At 39.9% G+C, this 25,414-nt stretch overlaps 1 protein-coding gene across 3 annotated transcripts in view; it reads left to right on the top strand.

Annotated features, from left to right (window-relative positions):
• Nucleotides 1–25,414, top strand: part of WWP2 (WW domain containing E3 ubiquitin protein ligase 2) — a 143,062-nt gene that overhangs the window by 17,972 nt on the left and 99,676 nt on the right. For 2 of the 3 annotated variants that reach the window (XM_041770956.1, XM_041770958.1), the window contains exons 2-4: nt 6,671–6,755; nt 15,013–15,160; nt 15,507–15,628. In XM_041770956.1, coding sequence (XP_041626890.1) covers nt 6,686–6,755; nt 15,013–15,160; nt 15,507–15,628 — 340 coding nt within the window. In that variant the 5' untranslated portion in view covers nt 6,671–6,685. Of the gene's footprint in view, nt 1–6,650; nt 6,756–15,012; nt 15,161–15,506; nt 15,629–25,414 lie in introns of those variants that run through there. The other variant, XM_041770957.1, reaches the window with a different exon arrangement.

Genomic DNA, 25,414 nt, shown 5'->3' with positions numbered 1-25,414 from the left:
AACTGTTAGAGCAATTGTTAAACACAAATCAATTCCTAGCCAGATTAACATAAAACCCCATGCTAAAGGCCTGTTCACCTCAGTTCCTATTACCCAATACATCATTTCTGGCTTTCAATAAAAAATTATAAGTAATGCTAACAGGTGCCTGGGTGGCTCAGTCGGTTGAATGTCTGACTCTTGGTTTCAGCTCATGTCATGATCCCACAGTCATGCGATCAAGCCCCATATAGGGCACTGCACCCAGCAGTGAGTCTGCTTTGGACTCTGTCTCTCCCTTTCCCTCTGTCCCTCCCCACTCCTCATGTGTGTGCTTTCTCTCTCTCTGTAGAATAAACAATTATATAACATTTTTTTTTAAATCATGCTAAAAGAAAAGCAATGTGAAAAAACAAAGCAAGCCTCAGAACCAGTCTCAGAGATGACACAGATGTGCACAGGGAATTTAAAATAACTATGGACTGGGACGCCTGGGTGGCTCAGTGGTTAAGCGTCTGCCTTCGGATCAGGGCGTGATCTTGAGGACCCGGGATCGAGTCCTACATCGGGCTCCCTGCATGGAGTCTGTTTCTCCCTCTGCCTGTGTCTCTGCCTCTCTGTGTCCCTCATGAATAAATATCTTTAAAAAACAAAACAACAACAACAAAAAACTACCCTCAGTTGAGTTGCCTTAGGAAAGAGAGTCCCAATAGATGTAAAGATTTTTAAAATACTCTTTTAAAGTCTATAAATGATGTATTTCTTGCTTGTAGTGCTTTAACCTCTGTTACAGAAAGCTCTGAGGCTTAATTTATAATCATTAATTTTTCCTTCATTATTCAAGATGCGATCTTTCTCCCCCCTTAACAGTATTGTTAAATTATGAGAAAGATCAAACATGTAAAATAGTTCAGAGAATAAGATAACAAACAGTCATAAAAACCACCATCTGGGTTTAATGAATATTAACATTTTGCCATATTTGCTTCAGAACTTTTTCTTTAAAAGACAAAATGTTTTAGTTACATTGAAGTTCCCTTGGCCTCTCTCTTTACTCTATTTCCTCTGTTCTCTTCTGTGCTACCTCAGAGGTAGCTCCTGTTCTCACCTTGGTGTGGTTACTTCTCAGCCACTTATACTTTTATTCCATTGACGTTTGGCCACAGCAATATATACAGCAGTTGTATATACAAATATATACAACCACAGCAATATTACAATATATTATATACAATATAATATATATACAATTATATATATATATACAATACATATACAATTCTGTGTAAGTTTAAGCATATGTGGATGGTGTCATAGTGCTCTTAGGTTTTCACTTGCTCTTTTTTTTTCTTTTAGCATTATAACTTGGGATTTATACTTGGAGATCGAATTTATATATTTCAACTATTATATAGCATCCCATTTTATAAAAATATCACGGTTTATACATTCCTCCATTGATGGACATTTGGGTTATTTACAAATTTTTGCTATTATAAACATTGTCGTGATGAACATCTTTGAACATGGCTTCTTTAGCCTGTGTTGGAAGATGTTTCCCTTGGCGAATACCTAGGAGTGGACTCCTGGCAGGTGCAGTGTATGCATCTTTAACTCTCCAGAGATTGTCAGGTACTGTCTGATTTGTCCCCAGACATGTATAAAGCTACTCACCAACACTTTTTTTGGTCAGACTTCTAATCTGCTTATCTGCTGGGCAGAAAGAGAGAGTTGATCTTTTTATTGTTGTACATTTAGTCTATTGTAAAACATTTAGTCTAGAGAGTCAAAACATCATCATTTTAAATTTCAGGAAATGATGTTCAAATTCGTTCATTCATCATTCACTCATTTATGGAGGTCTTATAAAGAGCCAGGCATTGTTTTAGACAGCAGGGCTACAGGGCTAACAGATGGGACACACATCTCAGCCCTTGTGAATCTTACATTCCACGGGAAGGAGAGAGATGATAAATACAATAAACCAATACAAGTCATGTAAGTGATAAATGCTAGGGAGGAAAAGTAAAAGGAAGGATGGGTCCAAATGTATGTGGAAAGGGTAATAAGGTGGTCCAGGAACACCTCTTAAGAAAGTGACATTTGAGGGCAGCCCCGGTGGCGCAGCAGTTTAGCGCTGCCTTCAACCCAGGGCATGATCCTGGAGACCTGGGATCGAGTCCCATGTCGGGCTCCCTGCATGGAGCCTACTTCTCTCTGTGCCTCTCTCTGTGTCTCTTACCAATAAATAAATAAAAATCTTAAAAAAAAAAAAAAAGAAAGTGACATTTGAGTAAATGCCTGAGATAGTGAGGGAATAAACCATATATATGGTTAACCGAGGAAAGATCATTCTAGATGGAAGGGGTAGAAGTCTAATAGGGGAGCATGTCTGGCATGTTCAACGGAATGAAGGCTTGTGTAGCTTCAGGGGAGGGAGTAAATGGGGAGAAAAAAAGTGAGGTCAGAGAGGAGTGTGGACTGTATCACTCAAGATGTCCATTTTAAGGACTTTGACTTTTATTCTGAGGTAGACTGGAAGCCACTGAATGGTTTTGAATAGCAGTGTGTTATAATCTGACACACATATTTAAAGAAATCAGTCTGCTGAGTGTAGAGATTAGATTGAAGGGGCAGAGGGGTCTGAGCAGAAGAAATGATAATCTGGGTAAGAGATCACAGGGCTTCGGACCAAGACAGTGACAATAGAGATGGAGAGAAATGTTTGAACTCAGGAATATTTTATTTTTTTTTTATTTTTTTTTTTAAATTTTTTATTTATTTATGATAGGCACACAGTGAGAGAGAGAGGCAGAGACACAGGCAGAGGGAGAAGCAGGCTCCATGCACCGGGAGCCCGACATGGGATTCGATCCCGGGTCTCCAGGATCGCGCCCTGGGCCAAAGGCAGGCGCCAAACCGCTGTGCCACCCAGGGATCCCGAACTCAGGAATATTTTAAATGTAGAGCCAAAAGAGTGTGTATGTGTGTGTGTGTGTGTGTGTAATATATAGGGACGCCTGGGTGGCCCAGCGGTTGAGTGCCTGCCTTCAGCCCCAGGGTGCAATCCTGGAGTCCCAGGATGGAGTCCCGCATCAGGTTCCCTGCATGGAGCCTGCTTCTCCCTCTGCCTGTGTCTCTGCCTCTCTCTCTCTCTCTCTCTCTCTCTTTGTGTCTCTCATGAATAAATAAATAAATATAAAATATTTAAATTTAAAATATTATTTATCTATATCCTATATATATACATTAAAGATTTATTTGTTTTATTTTAGAGAGAGAGAGCATGGTGGGGAGTGGTAGTGGGAGAGGGAAAGAATCTCAAACAGGCTACCTGCTGAGCAAGGAGCCCAACATAGGCTTGATCTTACTACCTGGAGATCATGACCTGAGCCAAAATCAAGAGTTCAAATGACTGAGCCACCCAGGTGCCCCCAACCAACAGGATTTATTGACAGATTGTATGTGGGGTATGGGAGGGAAAGGAGAAGCAGGGATGAGCCCCAGAATTTTGGCCTGAGCCACTGGTTAGAAAGAGTTGTCATTAACCAAGATGCTGAAGGCTAAGGAGCATTTTTGAGAGGGAATATCAGATCAATTTTGTGAATAGACAAAGGAGGTCTGAGGTTCAAGGGTGAAGTTTGTACTGGATACACCAATTTGGGATTGTCAGCAAATGGATGGTATTTGAAGCCATGTGGCCAGATGAAATAACTAGAAGATATGCAAAGTCTAAGTTGTAGGATGCTTTGATGGTTAGAGGTTGAAGAAGGGAGAGGGAGCCTGTGAAGAAGCTGAGAAGGAGCAGCCTGAGAGGCAGGGGGAACATCAGGCAGGTGTGATGTCCTGGAAGCCAATGGAAGAAAGCATTTCAAGGAAGAGAGTGATCAATCCATCATGTCAGATGCTTTCAGAGGTTATGTAAGACAAGGACTGAGGATTCACTATTGGATTTAATAACACAGAGGTCTGGTCTTAAGAACTTGAATAATGTTCGTTTCAGTATCGTGTTCTGATATGCTTGCTAGAAGTTTTCAGAGGTTTCCCTGTTGCTCTATATGTAAGATTGAAGTAAAATGCCTGTTCAAGACTAGTTAAGAAAAAACTAGTCACTTACAATTTTTATTTTATTTTTATTTTTTTTTAAGATTTATTTATTTATAATAGACATAGAGAGAGAGAGAGAGAAAGGCAGAGACACAGGAGGAGGGAGAAGCAGGCTCCATGCTGGGAGTCTGACTTGGGACTTGATCCTGGGACTCCAGGATCGCGCCCTGGGCCAAAGGCAGGCGCCAAACCGCTGAGCCACCCGGGGATCCCCTATAATTTTTTAAAAAAGATTTTATTTATTTATTCATGAGAGACACACAGAGAGAGGGAGAGGGAGAAGCAGACTCCATGCAGGGAGCCCGACAGGGGACTCTATCCTGGGTCTCCAGGATCAGGCCCTGGGCTGAAGGCGGTGCTAAGCCGCTGAGCCACCTGGGCTGCCCCAGTTACAATTTTTTTAGACTGGATATGCCTTCTAAATAAGGCACACTTTTGTTTTGGCTAAACTCTTGTAGTATGAAATTATTTGACTTTAGCTATGGAAAATGTCAAAATCAATGTGACTTCATGGTAGCTATGTTTCATCCTCCTGTAAAGGGCTTCCATCCTTAGAGTCATGTGGGGACTTAACCATGTTTTAAGGCTGAACAACTCTTCAGAATAGGAAGTTGGAGGAGAGATTAGAAATTAAGTAGAGTGAGGGATCCCTGGGTGGCGCAGTGGTTTGGCGCCTGCCTTTGGCCCAGGGCGCGATCCTGGAGACCCGGATCGAATCCCACGTCGGGCTCCCGGTGCATGGAGCCTGCTTCTCCCTCTGCCTGTGTCTCTGCCTCTCTCTCTCTCTCTGTGACTATCATAAATAAATAAAAATTAAAAAAAAATAAAAATAGAAATTAAGTAGAGTGAAAGAAAGTATTAATGATGGTGAATAGAGTAGGACTTAGTGTTTTTATTTTTATTTTTAAAAAATATTTTATTTATTTATTCATGAGAGACACAGAGAGAGAGAGGCAGAGACACAGGCAGAGGGAGAAGCAGGCTCCATGCAAGGAGCCCGACATGGGACTCGATCCCAGGTCTCCAGGATCACACCCTGAGCTGAAAGCGGTGCTAAACCACTGAGCCACCCGAGCTGCCCTTTCTTAGTGTTTTTAGAATATCAGTTCTCAGATGGGATCCTTTGACCTCTGGTGGCCTCTTGAGACTTGAAGATCAAAACTATTTTTGTAATAATTTATTTGCCTTTTTCCCTGTGATCATATTTGCCCTGGTGATGCAAAAGCTAAGGTGAGTAAAACTGTTGTTGCCATAGTTTGATTCAGGGCAGTGCCACAAATCTGAGCTGTTGTCATTGTATTCCTCACCACAGCACACTCAGTAAAAAGAGAACAAAAAGCCAGTTTCACTTAAGAATGTGCTAGATGAAACAGTGAAAATGATTAATTTTATTAAGCCTTGACTCTTGTACATGTCTTTTTAAATATTCTGCATGATGAAATGGGAAATATGCCTAAGGCAGGCACTTCTGCATACTGAAATAATGATTGTCTTGAGAAAAAGCACCTGTGTGAGTTTTGAATTGAGAGCTGAATTGCTTTTTTATGAAATACTCTTTTTGCTTAAAAAAAAAAAACGAACAAACTGCAGTTACTAGATTTGGGTATTTGGCAGACACTCTCTTCAAGATGAATGAAGTGAGCCTGTCACTTGAAGGAAAACAACTGACAGTATTTGTTGCCAATGATAAAATATGAGTTTTTAAAGTGAAAATCAGAATTTTGGGAAAAAAAAAGAATTTTGGAACACATATCTGCCACTAAGAACTTGACAGTTTCCCAATGCTTAAAGATCTGTTTGAGAAGATCAGTGGTGACATTCACAAATGTGCTTTTTTTTGATAGTGTATCATGAAATGTCAACAGTTGGAGTATCTGTATAGCTCAGTGAACCAATATTTTTCAGATGACAAAGGATAATGTCACAAAATTGTATATGAGTAAAAGATCTATTCAAAACGCAAGGCTTCTGGCCAAGATGAGTGACCTGGATGCCTGATGGCTAATGATGTCAAGAATAGGCTCATTGGCCATTTGTATATCTTTTTATTTATTATTTACTTATTTATTTCTTTTTATTTATTGTACAGAGAGAGTATGCACACAAGACTGGGGGGGGGGGGCAGAGGGAGAGGGGGAGAGAGAGAGGATCCCAAGCAGGTTCTATACCCAGCGTGGAGCCCGACTCAGGGCTTGATCTCACAACCCTGAGATCATGACCTGAGCCTAAGTCTAGAGTCCGTTGCTTACTCAACTGAGCCACCCAGGCACCCCTCTGTGTATATCCTTTGTTGATTTATGAAACTGGATTTTTTTTTTTTAACTGTTGAATCGTGACTTTCTTTTTGAGAGTGTTATATTAGGCTCTCTCCTGTAAATGGTGACGTCCTGCACCCTTCCTAGTTGAGCAGAGACCCATGTAGGCTCAGGAGTCATTATAAGACAGACAGGCTCCACCCCGACAGAAGTTGCTTGGATGTTTATATTTTCTTGGTTCATCTCTTTCAACTCAAATATGAAAGTTGGGTGCAGTTCTTTAATTTCTTTTCAGGTATCCTCTAAACCTACTGCTGTTCATCTTGCAGTTTTCTGGTGATGACATGGCATCTGCTAGCTCCAGCCGGCCGGGAGTGGCCCTGCCTTTTGAGAAGTCTCAGCTGACTTTGAAAGGTGAGTGGCACCATGTGAAATGTTTACTATTTGAGGCCCAGCCCAATCTATGAGGAAAAGGCAGGGGTATGCCCACCTGGGTGTGAGAGCCAAACACTGTGAAACAGCTTAGGAATGTGAACTATTTATTCTCATAGGGTGACCATGTTGTAACTAGAATTCTATTTTCTTTTTCTTTCTTTCTTCCTTTTTTTAAAAGATTTTATTTATTTATTCATGAGAGAGAGAGAGAGAGAGAGAGAGAGAGGCAGAGACACAGGCAGAGGGAGAAGCAGGCTCCATGCAGGGAATCTGACGTGGGACTCGATCCTGGGTCTCCAGGATCACACCCCGGGCTGAAGGTGGCACTAAACTGCTGGGCCACCAGGGCTGCCCTATAGCTAGAATTCCTTTTCTTTTTTTTTTAAAGATTTATTTATTTATTTATTTATTTATTTATTTATTTATTTATTTATTTATGATAGACAGAGAGAGAGAGAGAGGCAGAGACACAGGAGGAGGGAGAAGCAGGCTCCATGCCAGGAGCCTGATGTGGGACTCAATCCCGAGACTGCAGGATTGTGCCCTGGGCCAAAGGCAGGCACCAAACTGCTGAGCCACCCAGGGATCCCCTATAGCTAGAATTCTTAAAGAAGAACGATAAAAGGAACTTTTGGCAAAAATTGTTGAAAATGGTGATTCTGTGATGCCCCAGAACGCTTTCCTATCGATACTCATTCCCTAGGTTAATCTCATCCAACATCATGACTTTATTTATTTATTTGAGAGAGCGAACACACACAGTGGGGAAGGGCAGAGGGAGAGAGAAACTTTGACAGGCTCGTGCTTAGCAGAAGCCCAGCTACCTGATCTCAGGACCTGAGCTGAAATCCAGAGTCAGATACTTAACTGGCCACACCATGCAGGTGCCCCCCAACCTCATGGCTTTAAATGCCACCAATAATAAGGTCACTACTGCCAAAATTATGTCTCTAGCCTGGGCCTTTCCATTGATAGATTTCCAGATTTTGTATCTCTAGTAGCCCACTTGTCATTCCACTTGAATGTTTAGTAGCCATGTAAGCTCCTGGTTTTCCTTCATCATATCCTACGCTCAGCCAGCTGTGAACCTGGCCATGTCTGTCTGTCTTTGGAATGCAACTGTCGTTCAACCTCTTCTCACCACCCCCACCATCCCATGAGCTGCCTTCATCTCTACCCTCGATGAAGGCAGTAGTCTCCCTGCTTCTGTCCTTTGCCCTACCTTATTCTGTGGGTCACATAGCAGGCACGTCAAGGGCTTAAACATGTTGACAACTGGCTCTGCATCTCACTCAGTAAAAGCTAAAGGTCCCACATGATGGGACCCCACCCATCACTCCCATTTCTCATTTCCTGTTACTCTTCTACCTAGACCCTGCTGTAGCCACATGGGCCTCTTTGCTCTTCAGGGACTATACTGGGCACACTCCCACCTCTGAGCCTTTGCACTTGCTGTTCCCTTCGAGTGGAATGCTTTGGGGCCAGATGACTACCTGGTTTGCTTCCTTACTCTCTTTAGGTCTTTACTCAAAAATCACCCTCTTCAGCCAGGCCTCTCTGATCCCCCTGTAGCCTCCCCCGCACCCCACTTCCTCATGTCTGTCCCCTTCACTACATTATATTTGTCTTCTTAGGCTTGTCACCATTTAACACAGCACACATATGTATTTTTTAAGATTATTTGAGAGAGAGAGAGAGAGAGACAGAGAGAGAGAGAAACTGCACAAGTTGGGGACGGAGCAGAGAGAGGGACGAGCAGACTGAGCCCAATGCAGAGCCTGACTAGGGGCTCAACTTCATGACCCTGAAAGCACAATCTGAGCCAAAAATCAGGAGTTGGAGGCTCTAGTGACTGAGCCATCCAGGCGTCCCAACACAGTACATATTTTTATGTATTTCCTTTATTGACTGTCTCCTTCAGTAGAATGTAAACACAAAAATAGAAATTTTTCTCTATTTTCGTTACTTTTGAAAACCCAAATAGTTTTCAAATAGTACTGGACACATAGTGGGCTGTCAGTGAATATTCCTTGAATGATAGGTTGCTTTGGTGGCCTTAGCTCTGCAGAGGAGTCATGGAACTGAGAGATGCTTGGGGAACCGTGCTGAGTATCAGAGCTCAGATACATGGTCATTTGGAGGCAAAATTGTCTCATTATTTTTTAATTTAATTTAATTTAATTTATTTTTAGTTGATTTTTTAAAAAAATTACTTGTTTTTATTGAAGTTCGATTTGCCAACATATAGTATAACAACCAGTGCTCATCCCATCAAGTGCTCTCCTCAGTGCTTGTCACCCAGTCACCCCAACCCACTGCCTGCTTCCCCTTCTGCAACCCTTTGTGTCTCGTCATTTTTTAAATTATGATTTCTGAAATATAAATGTTACTCATTTCTTTTATCTGTTTATCAGCCTTAAGATTGTTTCCTTCCCTCCAGCTCCTCAGTGCTCGTCCTTGGAGGAAACTAATATACCAGTTTCTTTTCTTTCTTTCTTTTTTTTTTTAAAGATCTTATTTATTTATTCATGAGAGACACACAGAGAGAGAAAGAGGCAGAGACACAGGCAGAGGGAGAAGCAAGCTCCATGCAGGGAGCCCAACATGGGACTTGATTCAGGACTCGAGGATCACACGCTGGGCCAAAGGCAGGCGCTAAACCACTGAGCCACCCAGGGATCCCCAATATATCAGTTTCTTGTGTGTCCCTTCCAAGATACATCAAAGGGGATATGATTGTGTAATCTTGAAAGCCAGGTTGCTTCCCTTGGAAGGAATACCGTTCTAGCGGTGCAGGAGAGTGCCTGTTTCCCCACATCTTTACCAACACAGTGTATTGTCAGATATTTATTTATTTATTTATTTATTTATTTATTTATTTATTTATTTATTATCTTTGCCAGTCTGGTAAAAATAACTTTTTTCAGCAGTTTTATTTCATATTTCTTTAATTATAAATTATGTTTAACATCCTATGTTTAAGGGAAATTTGGATTTCCTTTTCTGTGAATTGTGTGTTCATATTCTCTGCTGGTTTCTTACTGACTTTTATTTATTTATTTTAAAGATTTTATTTATTTGTTCATGAGAGACACAAAGAGAGAGGCAGACGGAGAAGCAGGCTCCCCACAGGGAGCTAGATGTGGGACTTGATCTCCGGACCCAGGATCATGCCCTGAGCCGAAGGCAAATGCTCAACCACTGAGCCGCTCAGGCGTCCCTCTTACTGACTTTTAAAAAAATGGTGTTGATACATTTTAATCGTCTTTGTTCATGTCTCATGTTGCTCTAGTCCTCTTGACGAGGGAGAAGTATTAGAGTGAACTTGATAGGGTTTTGAATTTGGGACTTTAGGTTTTACTACTTGCCTAATAATTAGCAAGTCTAGGATAAAACAGAAGCCTGTCCATAGAATCTAGTGACATAATGAAATCCCTGTTTGGGGCCATAGTGTTCAGGAACACATTTGACTTGTAAAGATTTCTCTGTTTGCCTTTCCTCAATGTGAATTTTTACTAGTGTGGAAAGAGCTAACTTGATAATACAGGTGCCTCTGATTACATAGACGTTTAACCTAGAGAGATCCTTTCATACCGTTGAAGAAAATAGTAGGGAGAGAGGGAAAGAGAGAAATAACAAAATAAATGGTGTGGCTGGTTCCTCCTCTCACGTGTTTCACTGAGAGAGCCTGTCGTGTATTTTGGGAGATGTGACCATGCTGCTCCCTTTCTTTGTCTCAATTTCCTTCTACCTCTCTGTAATGCACTTCTAGAGTTTTAAAATACACTTTTACTTATTTTTTTAAAAAAGATTTTATTTATTTATTCATGAGAGACAAAGAGAGAGGGAGGCAGATACAGAGGGAGAAGCAGGCTCCCCATGGAGCAGGAAGCCTGACCTGGGGCTCAATCCTAGGACTCTGGAATCATGACTTGAGCTAAAAGCAGAGGCTTAACTGACTGAGCCACTTGTTGCCTTAAAATACACTTTTAAAATGCAGCAAGGCCCTTAAACATAAGTGAGCTGTTTTATCTGATACTTAAGAAGCACTGAGAAACTCATCACTGAAAACCAGCCCAACAAAGCAAAAACTGGTGGGAACCTATTGAAAGACAGTCTATCAGATTCTATTCTGTGCCTTTCTAAGAGCTTTTCAAGGGTATAACTTTGGCCATGTGTGATTTTTTTTTTTTTTTTGCCTTATTTATTAACTTTAAAAGCTAAATTCTATGTGAAGATATGAAATTGGCATTTTTATTTCATCAAACAGTAAATAAACTTTCCAGAAAAACCTGCTTGTATGTTGAGGCCTTTATTTTGGCTTGTGTTTTAAGAACAAGAAACTTTCAAAATATCAGAAAAATACAGAATTTGGTGCATTCTGTGAGACAGCTGGTGGAAGCCTTTAAAAGTCACTGTCAAGGAAAAAGAAGGAAAAAAAAAAAAAAGGAAAAAGAAGGGATAGCATTCTAGATTTTAAAAGATTAAGGAGCCAGCAGCCAAATGCAATTTGCTCGTCTTGATTGGATCCTGAGTTTGAGGAAAAGCAGCTCTTAACAAATATATTTGAAACAATTGGGGAAATTTTAATATGTAATGAATATCAAATGATAGAGGTAGTGACTAAATTTTTTTCAGGTAGTGGTGTGGTTAGGTGGGAGAGTGTCTCTTCTTTTCTTTTTTAAAATAGACTCCATGCCCAATGTGGAAAGTAACTTGGGCCTTGAGCTCACATGAACCTGAGATTAAGTTCTCTCTTTCTCTTTCTTTCCTTTCTTTTTTTCTTTCTTTTCTTTTTTCTTTTCTTTTCTTTTTCAAGTAAACTCTATGCCCAGCTTGGTGCTCAAACTCACAACTACAAGATGAAGAGTTGCATGCTTTACAGCTGAGCCAGCTGGGAGCCCCTCCTTATTTTGTTTTTTTTTTTTTCTTTTTTCTTTCTTTTTTTTTTTCTTATTTTGTTTTTTTAATTGAAGTGTATTTAACATACAGTGTTGTGTTAATTTCAAGTGTACAATGTATAGAATGTCCTTATTCTTAAGGGTTGTATTCTGGAAGTATTTAATGTTCATTGGTCACAGTGTCTACAACCTTCAAATAAATAACCAAAAAAACGTTTGCAGGTATGTGCATGACTATGCACATATATAGACATAGATACCATATATCTGTATCCTGTGCTATCCATTAAGATAGCCACTATAGCCACACAGAACTATTTATGTTAAGATTAAAATTAGATAAAATTTGAAATTTAAATCCTCAGTCATACTAGTCATATTCCAAGTGTTCAGTAGCCACATATATCATGGCAATGCATTGGATTACACTGGCATAGAACTTTTCCTTATCACTGAAGTTCTCTATTAAATAGCAATGATACTGACATACAGATAGGAAAAAAAGAAAAACCCCAACAAAACAAATGTGGTGAGGTGCCTAGCTGGCCTGGTCAGTAGAGAGCACATGACTCTTGATCTTGGGGTTGTGAGTTTAAGCCCCACATTGGGCATAGAGATTCCTTGAAAGAAAGAAAGAAAGAAAGAAAGAAAGAAAGAAAGAAAGAAAGAAAGAACCTATTTAAGAAAGAAAAAAAGAAAAAAGTATTTTTTTTTTAAAGCAAATGTGGCAAAATGATAGTTGCTGCAGAGTATACAGTTATTTATTGTCTTATTCTTTAACCTTTTCTGTAGATTGGAGACTTCAAAGTAAAACTATCAAGTGTGATGTGTAATCCTAGATTGGGTTCTGGACCTTTCTTTTCACTTTTGCTATAATGGACATTAATAGCACATTTAACAAACTTTTAAATAAGGTCTATACATTAGATCATCGTTTTAAAGGATGTTAAATTCCTCCATGCTAATGATTATACTATGGTATTACAGAAAATGTCTTTGTTCTTAGAAATATACACTGAAGTATTTAGAAGAAAAGGGGCACAGAATCTAAAACTCTCAAAGTTTCAGGAACAAGTATGTAGGTGTATGAGAGAGAGAAAGAGAATAGGAAAGCAAATATAGTAGCAAGTTAATATTTGGTGACCCTTAGGTGAAGAGCTTATAGGAATTCTTTGTATTTTTGTTGCAACTTTTCTAAACATCTGAAATTATGTAAAAATAAAAAAGAAAGTAAAAATACTAGAAAAAAATCGAACCCCTAAGCAAACGAGAAAACCTTGGAAGAAGCTAGAAGAACAAAGGAAGCATGATAGAGTTCCAAGAATTGGCCTGAGAGCTCCCTGATTTGGGGTATGTTATTTCACCTCTGGTCCTTAATGGGCCCAACTATTAAATGAAGGGTTTGAACTTGTTGATTTTTTTTTAATTTTTAAAAAATATTTATTTATTATTTATTATTTTTAAAATATTTATTTATTTATTGTTTATGATAGACATAGAGAGAGAGAGAGGCAGAGACACAGGAGGAGGGAGAAGCAGGCTCCATGCCAGGAGCCCGACGCGGGACTCGATCCCGGGACTCCAGGGATCGCGCCCTGGCACCAAAACACTGAGCCACCCAGGGAGATCCCCTGTTTTTTTTTTTTTTTTTTAAATTTAAATTCAATTAATTAGCATATAGTTATTATTAGTTTCAGAGGTAGAGTTCAGTGATTCATCAGTCTTATATAATACCCCGTGCTCATCACATCGCATGCGCTCCTTAGGAACTTGTTGATTTCAAAGAAACTGTCTATGGAAATGATAGGGCTATAATTATAACTAGTCAGCCCCCACTCTCCAACCCTTTTTGAGTCCGTGTGCAGAGCTATTCCCACACCACCAGGTGGCCTCAGTTAACCTTGGTCTCTGTGAAAGGTATTTCAGTTTTCTACTCTGGACCACATTTTGCACCACCACAACCTGTTTCTCCTAGTACCGTCCCTTATTGGCTTTGAATCATAGCCACAACCTTTGCTGCTACTGTTCTTTGACTTGCTCTCTACTGTTCTTTTGAGCCGGGAAAAGACAGGTATTGCTAAAAGAATCCAGAGGTAGGTTTGTCCTTTGTCAAGTTGTTAACCCTTACAGGACTCTCACCTTTCAGAAGGGCCTGGGAGGGAGAGGTTTGCTCAGTTTTGCTTCCTGGGTAATAAATGCCAGTCACGTGTTGTCATTTGGGGCATGGGTTGGAGGCTGTCTTAGGTGTATTCCATCCCAGAGACCTGGAGTTTCCACCATGGCTAATGCATGCTATAAGAGATGATTACCTGACCCTGGGTGCATGCTTGGTGAGCTCGGTTTGCCGGTACCAAATAAACATCAGAAATGCTGCCACATGAAGGATACAAATAGAACAGGAAATGCAGATGGCTGACAAGCACATGGAAAACATACTCAGATTCACTAGTAATGGAAGAACAGCAATAGAATAAGCAAAACCTGGTAATGACGTATAGCATGGTGTGGAGTCGGGTTGCCTGGGTGCACATCCTGGTTTGAAGCTCCCTAGCTCTGTCACCTGGGGCAGTGACTTAACTTCCCTAAGCCTGCTTCCTCTTGGATGAAATGAGGGTGATGGTATATTCCTTGCTTCATGGATTTGTTTTAAGGATGTCATTAGATAATGTGTGCATAGCCTAGTGTCATAAGTGCTCTTTAAATCTTACTTAATTTGTATGATTTCTTTTTTTACCTCTTTGATTGCAAATAGTGAAAAAATGTTATACTCTGCACGGTGGGGGTGAAATGGATATATTGGCATCTACATGGGTTTATCTTTTTTTGCAAAGGAATTAAGCAGTTTGAAGAACTTTAAAAGAACATTCATATCATTGGGAGGAATACTCATGACTGCATGCAAATGTATATATTCATGATGATTTTCCCAGAGTGAAAGTTGGAAGCAATTATTCAGCACTGAAAGAATAGTTAACTAAATTATGGCACGCCTATACTATTGGCTCATATTGCAGCCATTTCAAATTGATTCTTGGGAGGAGAAGATTCTTAAAGAATTGGGGGCATAAAAGATGAGAGTCTGGAAAGTCTGGATTTGCCAACATCTTAATGATAATTATCCCAGTATTTTCAGGTGAGGAGTGCTTTTTTTTTTCTTATGCCTCATATTTTTAAGATATCCTCACATTTTTAAAAAAGTAATTTTTTTAGGATCAGAAAAATTCCAAAACTTATTTTTTAGAAGAAACAACAAAAAAGAGTGAGAACCTCTGCCACAGGGGGGCAGCTGGGAGCCCTGGGACTCATTTTTGACTTTTCCTTCCTTTCCTGTCCAGTGGTGTCAGCAAAGCCCAAGGTGCATAATCGTCAACCTCGAATAAACTCATTTGTGGAGGTGGCAGTGGATGGACTCCCCAGTGAGACCAAGAAGACTGGGAAGCGAATCGGGAGCTCCGAGCTTCTCTGGAATGAGATCATCATCTTGTAAGAGAAAGTCCTTTCTCTTTGCAGTAACACGGGGGAAAGAGAGAAGGTGTTCCAAGAGGGTTGCGGGGGATACAGGTTTCCTGTGACGCCCCTAACTCTTCTGCCTTTGGTACCCAAGGGACCTCTTTTCAGGTGTCTTTACATCATTGAGCTCACAGAGCGTTCATTATTAGCTAGATGGTTACAGGGTCAGCTTGGTGGGGGAAAGAGTACATACGTGAGTGTCTTCCTGTTTGAAGCTTCTCCCTCCCTCCAAGATGTCAGCAGTAGGTTTATCTGTTTTCTCCTAAGTTGTGAGAGACCAGTATGCTTGGATTTGATCAATCAAGTATCTGTTTTCCAGGAATGTCACGGCCCAGAGTCATTTAGATTTGAAGGTCTGGAGCTGCCATACTTTGAGAAATGAACTGCTAGGCACAGCCTCTGTCAACCTCTCTAATGTCCTGAAGAACAATGGAGGCAAAAGTACGTATGATGAAGGGGTGGCGGATGCGATTCGTTTGTGGGGGTGGGGAGAAGAATTGGAAGGCTTGGATTTCTCTAACACAGCATGGATAGACCTGGTGATGCAGTTTCCTCCAGGCCCAGGGGCACAGGGGCCACAGGGACTGTTCCCCTTTTAGGAAGGCGAGAGCTCCTCTAGGTCTGCACTGTGGATTCAGCCTCCTTTGTCCCCCGGCCTACTGATGGGATGTGATGATAAGTCCCCTTGATCCTTTCTGATGTGTCCCTCTGCTTCTGCTCCTCTTTTCCTAATCCAGGAGGCATGTGACATATGGAATCACACTGTCCGATGCCTCCAGCCTAAATCATTACTTTCCTAGTCTGAGTCCTCGAGCAGAAGAAAGAAGCTGCGTGTGTGTGTGTGTGTGTGTGTGTGTGTGTGTGTGTTGTGTGTAGGGGGGATGGTGTTACAAATAGTGCCTTGTGCTTAGTAGGCACTCCGTAAATGTTTACTGGATATTGGAATGTGATGGAAGCTCTGTCTTAATTATTCAGGGTGCCTCTGCTGCATGGAAATGTAAATCCTGACGTCTCTTTATGGTGCTTGTGGTCAGTAGCATAACCCGTGGCTGTGGTATCTGGACCCTCCCTCATAAAGCCTCTATTGAGAGCAGTACCATATGTGGTGAGGGAATGCCACGGAAAGAAAGGCTCCTTTTTCTCTTGATGTCTGCTGTCTAGAAAATATTTTCTGAAAGTGGATTTAACTTAAGAGAGGTGTGGGGGTGGGGAGCATTGGGTCCCAGGGTGAGTGCCGCCTTGATTCAAGAGTCTTTTCTTTCTGAGTCTGTCCTTTCTTTTTCTTTCTTTCTTCCTTCCTTCCTTCCTTTTTCTTTCTTTCTTTCTTTCTTTCTTTCTTTCTTTCTTTCTTTCTTTCTTTCTTTCTTTCCTTTCTTTCTTTCTTTCTTTCTTTCTTTCTTTCTTTCTTTCTTTCTTTCTTTCCTTCCTTCCTTCCTTCCTTCCTTCCTTCCTTCCTTCCTTTCTTTCTCTTTCAAGATTTTATTCATTTATTCATGAGAGACACACACAGAGAGAGAAGCAGAGACAGAGGGAGAAGTAGGCTCCACGCAGGGAGCCTGATGTGGGACTCGATCCTGGGACCCCAGGATCATGCCCTGAGCCAAAGGCAGATGCTCAACCACTGAGCCACCCAGGTGCCCCCTGAGCCTGTTCTTTCTGACAGGCCACTCAAGTGGTGTTTGGGGGCTCCTCTGGTCCTTCTGCTGGGCACACAGAGCTGTGGTGAACCCACTCCAGCTTTAGGAATTGTTTAAAATCAGGAATATGCCTCTATTTTAATTCTGTAAGGAAGTCCTTGATGGTTTATCTCCTCACTCTAATATGCCTTTTATAATTTGGTTATCAAGGAAGATTACATTTATTATGTCATTTGGAAATACACTTGTGGACATTCTCACATTAAGGTCAGCAACTAGTATGACTGTTTTTTTTCTCCTTTTTTTGTTCTGTCATCAGAATTTTGCTTTTGGTTATAAAAATAATTGTAGAAAACCTGGAAATTACACAGAACACAGACACACAAAGAAAATGAAATTCTGTAAACCACAGTACTTAGGGACAATTATTAACATTTTCATATGTATTTTTCTGAACTTCTTTTCCCTGTGTGCAAATATGAATATTTAGGATATCAATGAAACAAAATTGAGACTATACATAAACATATTATTTTGCAACATGCTTCCTTTTGAAATGTATTAATATATCTTCTTTTTACAGTGTGTTTATTATTTTTTTAGTAATCTCTACATGGGGATCTTGGAACTCAAACCTATGACCCCTAAATCAAGAGTCACCCACTCTTCTGACTGAACCAGCCAGGCGCCCCTAAATATATCTTTATTTACTTATTTATTTCTAATTGTGATAAAATGCACTTAACATAAAATTTCCCATCTTAACCATTTTTAAGTGTACAGTGTAGTGGCAATTAAGTACGTTCACATTGTTGTGCCACCATTGCCACCATGCGTCTCCAGAACTTTAGACTCAAGTTCTTTTATTTTTTAAAGATTTTATTTATTTATTCATGAGAGACAGAGAGAGAGGGAGGCAAAGGGAGAGGTAGGGTCCTCACAGAGCAGGGAGCCCGATGCAGAACTCGATCCCAGGACTGTGGGATCATGACCTGAGCTGAAGGCAGACACTCAACCAACTGAGCCACCCAGGCACCCCTCAAATCATTTACCCATCAAATCACTCATTCAGTTTCTTCCCTCCACCTCTCTACCATTATGTTTTATCTCTATGCATCTGAGTAGATACCTCATTTAGATAGAATCATAAAATACTTGCCCCCTTTTAAAAGGATTTTAATTATTTATTTAGAAAGAGAGTGGGTGCGGGGAGGGGCAGAGGAGGAGAGAGAGAATCTCAAGCAGGCTCTAGGTCTGACTCCCTTTTATACTTGGCTTGTTTTACTCAGCATTATGTCCATAGGGCACCTCCACATTGTGGCAGGATCAGAATCTCTTTCTTTTTAAGGCCAAATAATGTTCCCTTTTCTGTACATACACATTTTGTTTATCCATTCATCTGTCCAGGGATGCTTGGGTTGCTTGCACCATTTACTTATCGTGAATAATGCTGTTATGAAAGCGAGTGTATAAACACGTGTTCGAGTCCCTGCTTTTAGTTCTTTTGGGTTGAGTAGCCAAAGCAGAATTCCTGGATCATATGGTAAAACTATGTTTAATTTTTTTGAGGAACTACTATACTGTTTTCCCTAGCTGCTACACCATAAAATATATTGAAATAGCTTTTTTTTTTTTTTAAAGATTTTATTTACTCATGAGAGACACACACAGAGAAGCAGAGACACAGGCAGAGGGAGAAGCAGTCTCCATGCAGGGAGCCCGATGTGGGACTTGATCCTGGGTCTCCAGGATCATGCCCTGGGCCGAAGGCAGGTGCTAAACCGCTGAGCCACCCAGGGATCCCCTTGAAATAGCTTTTTTAAAAATAAGGTTTATTTATTTCAGAGAGAGAGAACATGAGTGGGAGGAGCAGAGGGAGACGGAGAGACCGTCTTACATATAGACTCCATGCTGAGTGTGGAGCCCGATGTGGGGCTTGATCTCACAACCCTGAGATCACACCTGAGCTAAAACCAAAAGTCGGATGCTTAACTGACTGAGCCACCCAGGCAACCCCCACAATATGTTGAAATAGCTTTAATTATCTTCCAAAGTGTAGTTTTTGATGACTGCCTGGTAGTAGTCTTTCAGATGGTTGTGTGATTTACATGGGGTAGTTTTTAGTATTTTATAGTCATAAATAATGCTATGGTAAACATACACTTTATCTTTATGTCTATTCGATAGTTCTGATAAATTATTCAAGATGGGTTTGCTGGATATAAGCATTTTTCATGTGTTTGTGGCATTGGACACATATTGCAAGATTACTGTCCAGAAAGGTTCTTCCAATTTACCCTCCCATCAGCGGTGGTCAAGATTGCTGGTTTCTATTGCTTCTTGGTCTTTATTGGATTCATTTATTAAAAAAAAAATGTGTGTGTGTATATATGTATATACATATATATGTATATATATGTGTGTATATATGTGTGTGTGTATATATATATACGCACACACACATACCTATTTGATAATTGACATTATGCCAGATTCGCTTCATCTATTTTTTTGATTGTAGTCTTTCTAAGCAAATTACAGGTGTTTTAGTATTTTAGATTCTTCAGCATGTGTCTTATAAAGAAAGAAAAAGGATATATATATATATATATTTTTTTTTTTTTAATTTTTATTTATTTATGATAGTCACAGAGAGAGAGAGAGAGGCAGAGACACAGGCAGAGGGAGAAGCAGGCTCCATGCACCGGGAGCCCGACGTGGGATTCGATCCCGGGTCTCCAGGATCGCGCCCTGAGCCAAAGGCAGGCGCCAAACCGCTGCGCCACCCAGGGATCCCGATATATATATTTTTAATTTTATTTTGTTACCTAAATTAACCTGTTTATTATAGGCCAGTAATGTTTCAGATGGTGGAGCTTCCACTGATCTTTCAAGTCCTTCAAGCTTCTGATGGCTGCTGACTGTGGAAGCAGTGCTCTAGGTCTGAGCCCCACCAGGCACTGTTTTCATGCAGAACCATAATCCCAGATCCCTACAGCTCGTCTTTTCATCTTGGTTTTGCCACAGACGGAGCAAGTATTCTTGGCATGCTGACTTATTTCAGTCTTTTTCACCATTTTCCTGTGCGAGGCACCATGATGGGTCTCACATTTACCAACGATTCTGACTTTGGTGCGTTTAGCTATGTCAGCACAAACTAGACCTGAGCCCAGAGAGGAAGCAGAAAGGATATTATCTTATATAATTACTATTCCATTATCGCACCTAGCAATATTAACGTGAATTCCTTATTACCACCTAATACTCAGTTCCTGTTCAATTCTGTTCAATTTCACCATTGTCCCAAAGTATTGTTTCAAGTGGTTTGCTTGAACCTGAATTCAGACGAGGTCTACTCATTGAATTCAGTTGTTATGTCTCTCAAGTTCCCCCAGCTTCACTTTGCCTTTTGCTGCTGTGATTTATTTAAGGAGATCAAATGTTTTCAGAGTGTGTCTACTGGCTTATTAATGTTTTTTTGCTCATTTTTATATCAAAGTGTGCATTTTTCTCTTTTAGTTTTGAAAGAGTTCTTTATATGTTAAGGCGATTTCTCTTTGTCTTGTTTTGTAAATATTTTCCAGTTTTTCATTTTAATTTTGAAGGTTTTTTTTTTTTCTTCTACTTTTCAAACAGATATTTTAAGCTTGTAGTTGACCCTGTTACCCTTTGTATTTGTATTTGTAGCCTTTTTCTTTATGGCTTTCCCCATCCTGAGATCAGGTAAATAGTCACCTCTGATTTTTCCTGTGCATTGTGACTTTTCTTTCTTTTTTTTTTTTTTTTTAAAAAAAAATTTATTTCTTCATGAGAGAGAAAGTGAGAGAGAGAGAGAGAGAAAGAGGCAGAGACTTAGGCAGAGGGAGAAGCAGGCTCCCCACAAGGAGCCCGATGTGGGACCTGATCCTGGATTCTGCCGAAAGCAGATGCTCAACTGGTAAGCCACCCAGGCGTCCCTGACTTTATCTTTTTACATTTAATTATTATTATTATTTTTTAAGATTTATGTATTTCTTTTTTTTTTTTTTTTGATTTATGTATTTCTTTGAGAGAGTGTGAGAGTGAGATAGCACAAGCAGGAGGGAGGAGCGCAGGGAGAGGGAGAAGCAGACTCCCCGCTGCATAGGGAGCCCAATGTGGGGCTCAATCCTGGGATCGAGGATCATGACCTAAGTCGAAGGCAGATTATTAACCAACTGAGCCATCCAGGTGCCCCCACATTTAAATCTTTAAATGAGTTTAGTTTTGTGTATATTGTGAGTCGGAATCTAATTTAAATTTTCCCAAGTAGTTCACTGATTGCTTTACACTATGTATTGAATAATCCATTTGTATCATCCCTGATTTGAGTTGTTACCTTCAGCCTATGCTAAAAAAAAAAATATACATATACATATATATGTATACATTCATACATACATGTATACACATACACATATATAAAATACATGCACACACACATATATTTGGGCCTGCATGGGGATTTTCCATTTCGTCGTTGTTTTATTAGACTTTTAAAATTGCTCCATCTTAGCTGTTGTAATGTTACCACGTTTTAATGTCACACTGTTTCTCTCCTTTTCAAAATCTTCCTACTTCTTTACTTTGTGTATATGACAACACCACTTGAACTTTATTTTGTCAGGTTCTTCCCCTCTTCCTCCTCTCTTCCCCCCAAATCCCTTCGGATTTCATAGAAATTCTATCTCATGTAAAGTTCCTTTATGGAGAATATCTATACTAATTCTTCCTACCTAGGAACATGGAGTGTCTCTAAAGTCATTCAAAGCATTTTGAAGTTATCTTTAGATAGACTTAAATTGTAAAAATATTTATGATCTTATTTTTAGTGGGATTTTTTCCTATTAGGTCTCCTAACTTAGTGTTGTTGGTATATGACTATTAGTTTCTACATGGTTTTTTGTTTGTTTTTTAATCAGTGAATTACTGAATAATTAATATAGGTTTTCAATAGTTTCTTTTGGGTTTTCTTGGTAGACATATGATTTCTAAGATTGATAATTTTGATCACATTGGGAGATAATTATAGTTCTTTTCCTTGTTAGTTGCTTTACATACAACTCCCTGTTTTAGTGGTAATGGAATGGGCATCCTGCCCTGTCTAGTAACCATGCTTCTAATGACTCTTCTCTGGGTGTATAGTTGGGTGTTAGTGACCTTTTCTTATTTTTTTTCCCCTTGGTTTATTATAATCATTTTTAAAAAAGATTTTATTTATTTATTTATTTATTTATTTATTTATTTATTTATTGAGAGACAGAGAGAGGCAGAGACACAGGCAGAGGGAGAAGCAGGCTCCATGCAGGGAGCCTGATGTGGGACTCGATCCCAGGACTCCAGGATCATACACTGGGCTGAAGGCAGGTGCTAAACTGCTGAGCCACCCAGGCATCCTTCATTTTTTTTTTTTTTTTAAAATCAAGAGGGGCATCGAGTTTTTGTCAAATATCTTTTATGTAACTGGAGGTGAGGGCAGTGCCTGGGTGACAGCAGTCGGTTCTGCTCAGGTTGTGATCTCAGGGCTGTGAGATTGAGTACTGAATTGGCTATGGGCTCAGCTTGAGGGTCTCTCTCTCTCCTCCTCCTGCTTATGCTCTCTCTCTCTCTCTCTCTCAAATAAATAAATAGATAAATCTTACCCCCCAAAATGGTAACTATCAGGATAATTATTATTTTTTTCTATCAGGATAATTAAATGATTTTTCTTCTATTTCTTATATTGATTTCTTAATAGTAACAATCTTAAAATCTCTAGAATATACCCAATTGCTCATGTTGGATAATTCCTTGAAAATTTTGTTAAAATGGCTTGTTAATATTTTGAGAGTTTTCTATCTGTATTCATAAGTGGCATTTGTCTGTAGTTTTGTACTATTTTTGTCAACTTTGGAATCGAGGCTTAGCTAATGTTATAAAGTAAATTGAAGCTCTTTCCAACTTTGGGAACAGACTCTATAACATGGGAATTATCTGTTCCATGAGTGCAGGAAAGAGCTCACCCGTAAAACCAACTGGGTCTGGCTGCTTTCTCTGAAATAATTCTTTGATGACTTTTTCAGCTTTTTACCCCATAATGATTGGTTTGTTCAGCTTTTCTGATTCATCTTGCATCAATTTTGTTAATTCATATTTTCTGAGAAAAATTGTTTCATGAGATTTTTCAAGTTTATTAGTATGAAGATTTGAAATTGCATTCTTATTTGAAAACTGTTTTTCATTTTTTTCTCATTTAAAATATTTGATATTTGTTCCCAATTTTTTTCTTGACTAATGTGAGCATTTTTATTTTAACTTTTTTTTGCTTTTTAATTTATTTTTCACAAGACTACTTGGGTTAATCATTTATACCATAGTTTCTAATATTTCCATTTTTAACTTTAACTTTTTCAACTATTTGCCCTATTTCTGTTTTTTTTAAGATATGTTTTTTCTTAATCCAGTCAGTTGATCATTTTAGCTTTATGAGTTGAAAGCTTATAGTGCATTTATTTTTGTCTTGTTTAATGATGAAAACATTCATACTTTAAACTTGGCTTTGATTTTTTCCCCTAGATGTTCACATTATTTTCTTTTAAAGAAAAGTGCACAAACCTTAAGTGATAGAGTTCAGTGAGTGTTTATATATGTGTAATCCCTACTCAGATCAAGATATAGAATATTTGTAGGGTCCCAGAAGATTCCCACATCCCTGTTAGTCAATACCCCTTTGCCCATTCTGAGATAATCACTATTCTGACTTCTGTCACTATTCTTGAATTTCTATAAGTGAAATCATACAGTAAATTTTCTTGTCCTGGCTCATCATTGTATCTGTGAATGTCTACATGCTTTTGCATGTAATATTAGCTTGTTTTCTTATAGGGGTAAAGGTTCCTATTATATGACTATACCACAGTTTATTTACTTATTCTCCCATTGGTGGACATCTGGGCTGTTTTCCAGTTTGGGGCCATCAGGAGCAAAGCTGTTATGCACATTCTTATACATGTATTTTGGAAGATTTATACATGCTGGCCAGCACCAGCCATAGCACTTTGAGTGTGTGGCTGGGTGGAGCAGTAAGGCACATCAGATCCAAATCTGATGGAAAATGTGGGTTGTAATAGGGCAGTGGGTTGTTTTTTGTTAGAAAAACAAATCAAGGGTGACAATGGCATAAACGGGATATATAACATTCCAGCCATGTTTCATAAAGCCTTTTGTTTAGAGCAAGGCTGTTTCTGGTCATTACAAATCTGTTGCATAGAGAAGTGGTTAAGAACATTTAGACTCTGGAGTCCGACTACGTGGGTTTGAATCCTGATTCCACCAGCTTTGTGATGTTGGACAGTCACGTAACTTCTCTGTGCTTCTGTTTCCTGATCTGTAAAACATTATTTTGAGATTATATGAGCTAAAAATAGTACCTGCTACTTGAGACTACTATATAAGTAGTAGCAGTGGTGGTAGTAGTAGTAATTCTGCTTCCTCTGATTTCTTTTCTTCCCAAAGATGAAGAGGTTCAAATCCTCAAGATGGTGGCAGAGACCCTATTTCTTTTCTTTTTTTTTAATTTTTATTTATTTATGATAGTCATAGAGAGAGAGAGAGAGAGAGAGAGAGAGAGGCAGAACACAGGCAGAGGGAGAAGCAGGCTCCATGCACCGGGAGCCCAATGTGGGATTCGATCCCAGGTCTCCAGGATTGCACCCTGGGCCAAAGGCAGGCTCCAAACCGCTGCGCCACCCACGGATCCCCAGAGACCCTATTTCTTGATGTAGGACCTCCTTGCCTAAATGGGAGGCAGTCCCGTGTTTTTCCAAGGGAAAGTTCTAAGACTGGATAAATGCAAAAGCTCTGGGGGTGTGGAGTGGAGAGGCTGTCATTAACATGAGGTATTTCAGCACTAGGGTCTTGGCTCCTGCATTCGCTGGGGAGCTGCATTCGTTGGTGTGTCCAGGGTGGTGTGTAAGTATGAATATGGTTACGTAGGGTAGTAGGTCATAGTATGTTAGGTGACTTCTCTCACTGTGGCCTGGTCTTCCCAGAACAGCTTTTCCTGGGAGAAGGCCTGATGGGTAGTGCTTGTCCTGCCTGGTGTTTTTTTATCCCACATGACACAATTCCTTCCTTCATTCACAGCCTTGTTGTCCCCTGGGTGGACTTGAAAGCTGACTGGGAAACCCAGCTGGTGTTTTATGCCTCCCTCTGGCAGAAGGTAGCTGTGGCGGAGGGCTTTACTAGAGTCCTGCTGTTGTGTAAGGGTCAGCCTCGGCTGACTTTCTGCAAGGATATTGACCTGGCTGTGGCTGCAAGAAGTACTTGACTCAGAGTACTGGTTTGGCTCTTAAGGATGGCTCTAGTCGTCTCTATGTGGAAGCCAGATGTTGAGGTTGAATATTAATTTTTTTAAAAGATTTTATTTATTTATTTATTTGACAGAGAGCTTAAGCACGAGCAGGGGGAAAGGGTAGAGGGAAAGGGAGAAGCAGGCTTCCCATTGAACAGGGAGCCTGATGTGGGGCTCGATCCCAGGACCCTGGAATCATGACCTAAGCTGGAGGCAGATGCTTAACCAACTGAGCCACTC

The sequence above is a fragment of the Vulpes lagopus genome, chromosome 10 (genome assembly GCF_018345385.1).
Source record: "Vulpes lagopus strain Blue_001 chromosome 10, ASM1834538v1, whole genome shotgun sequence".
Taxonomy (NCBI): Eukaryota; Metazoa; Chordata; class Mammalia; order Carnivora; family Canidae; genus Vulpes; species Vulpes lagopus.
Note: the sequence above shows the minus strand (reverse complement) of the source record. Positions and strands in the feature narration are given on the sequence as shown.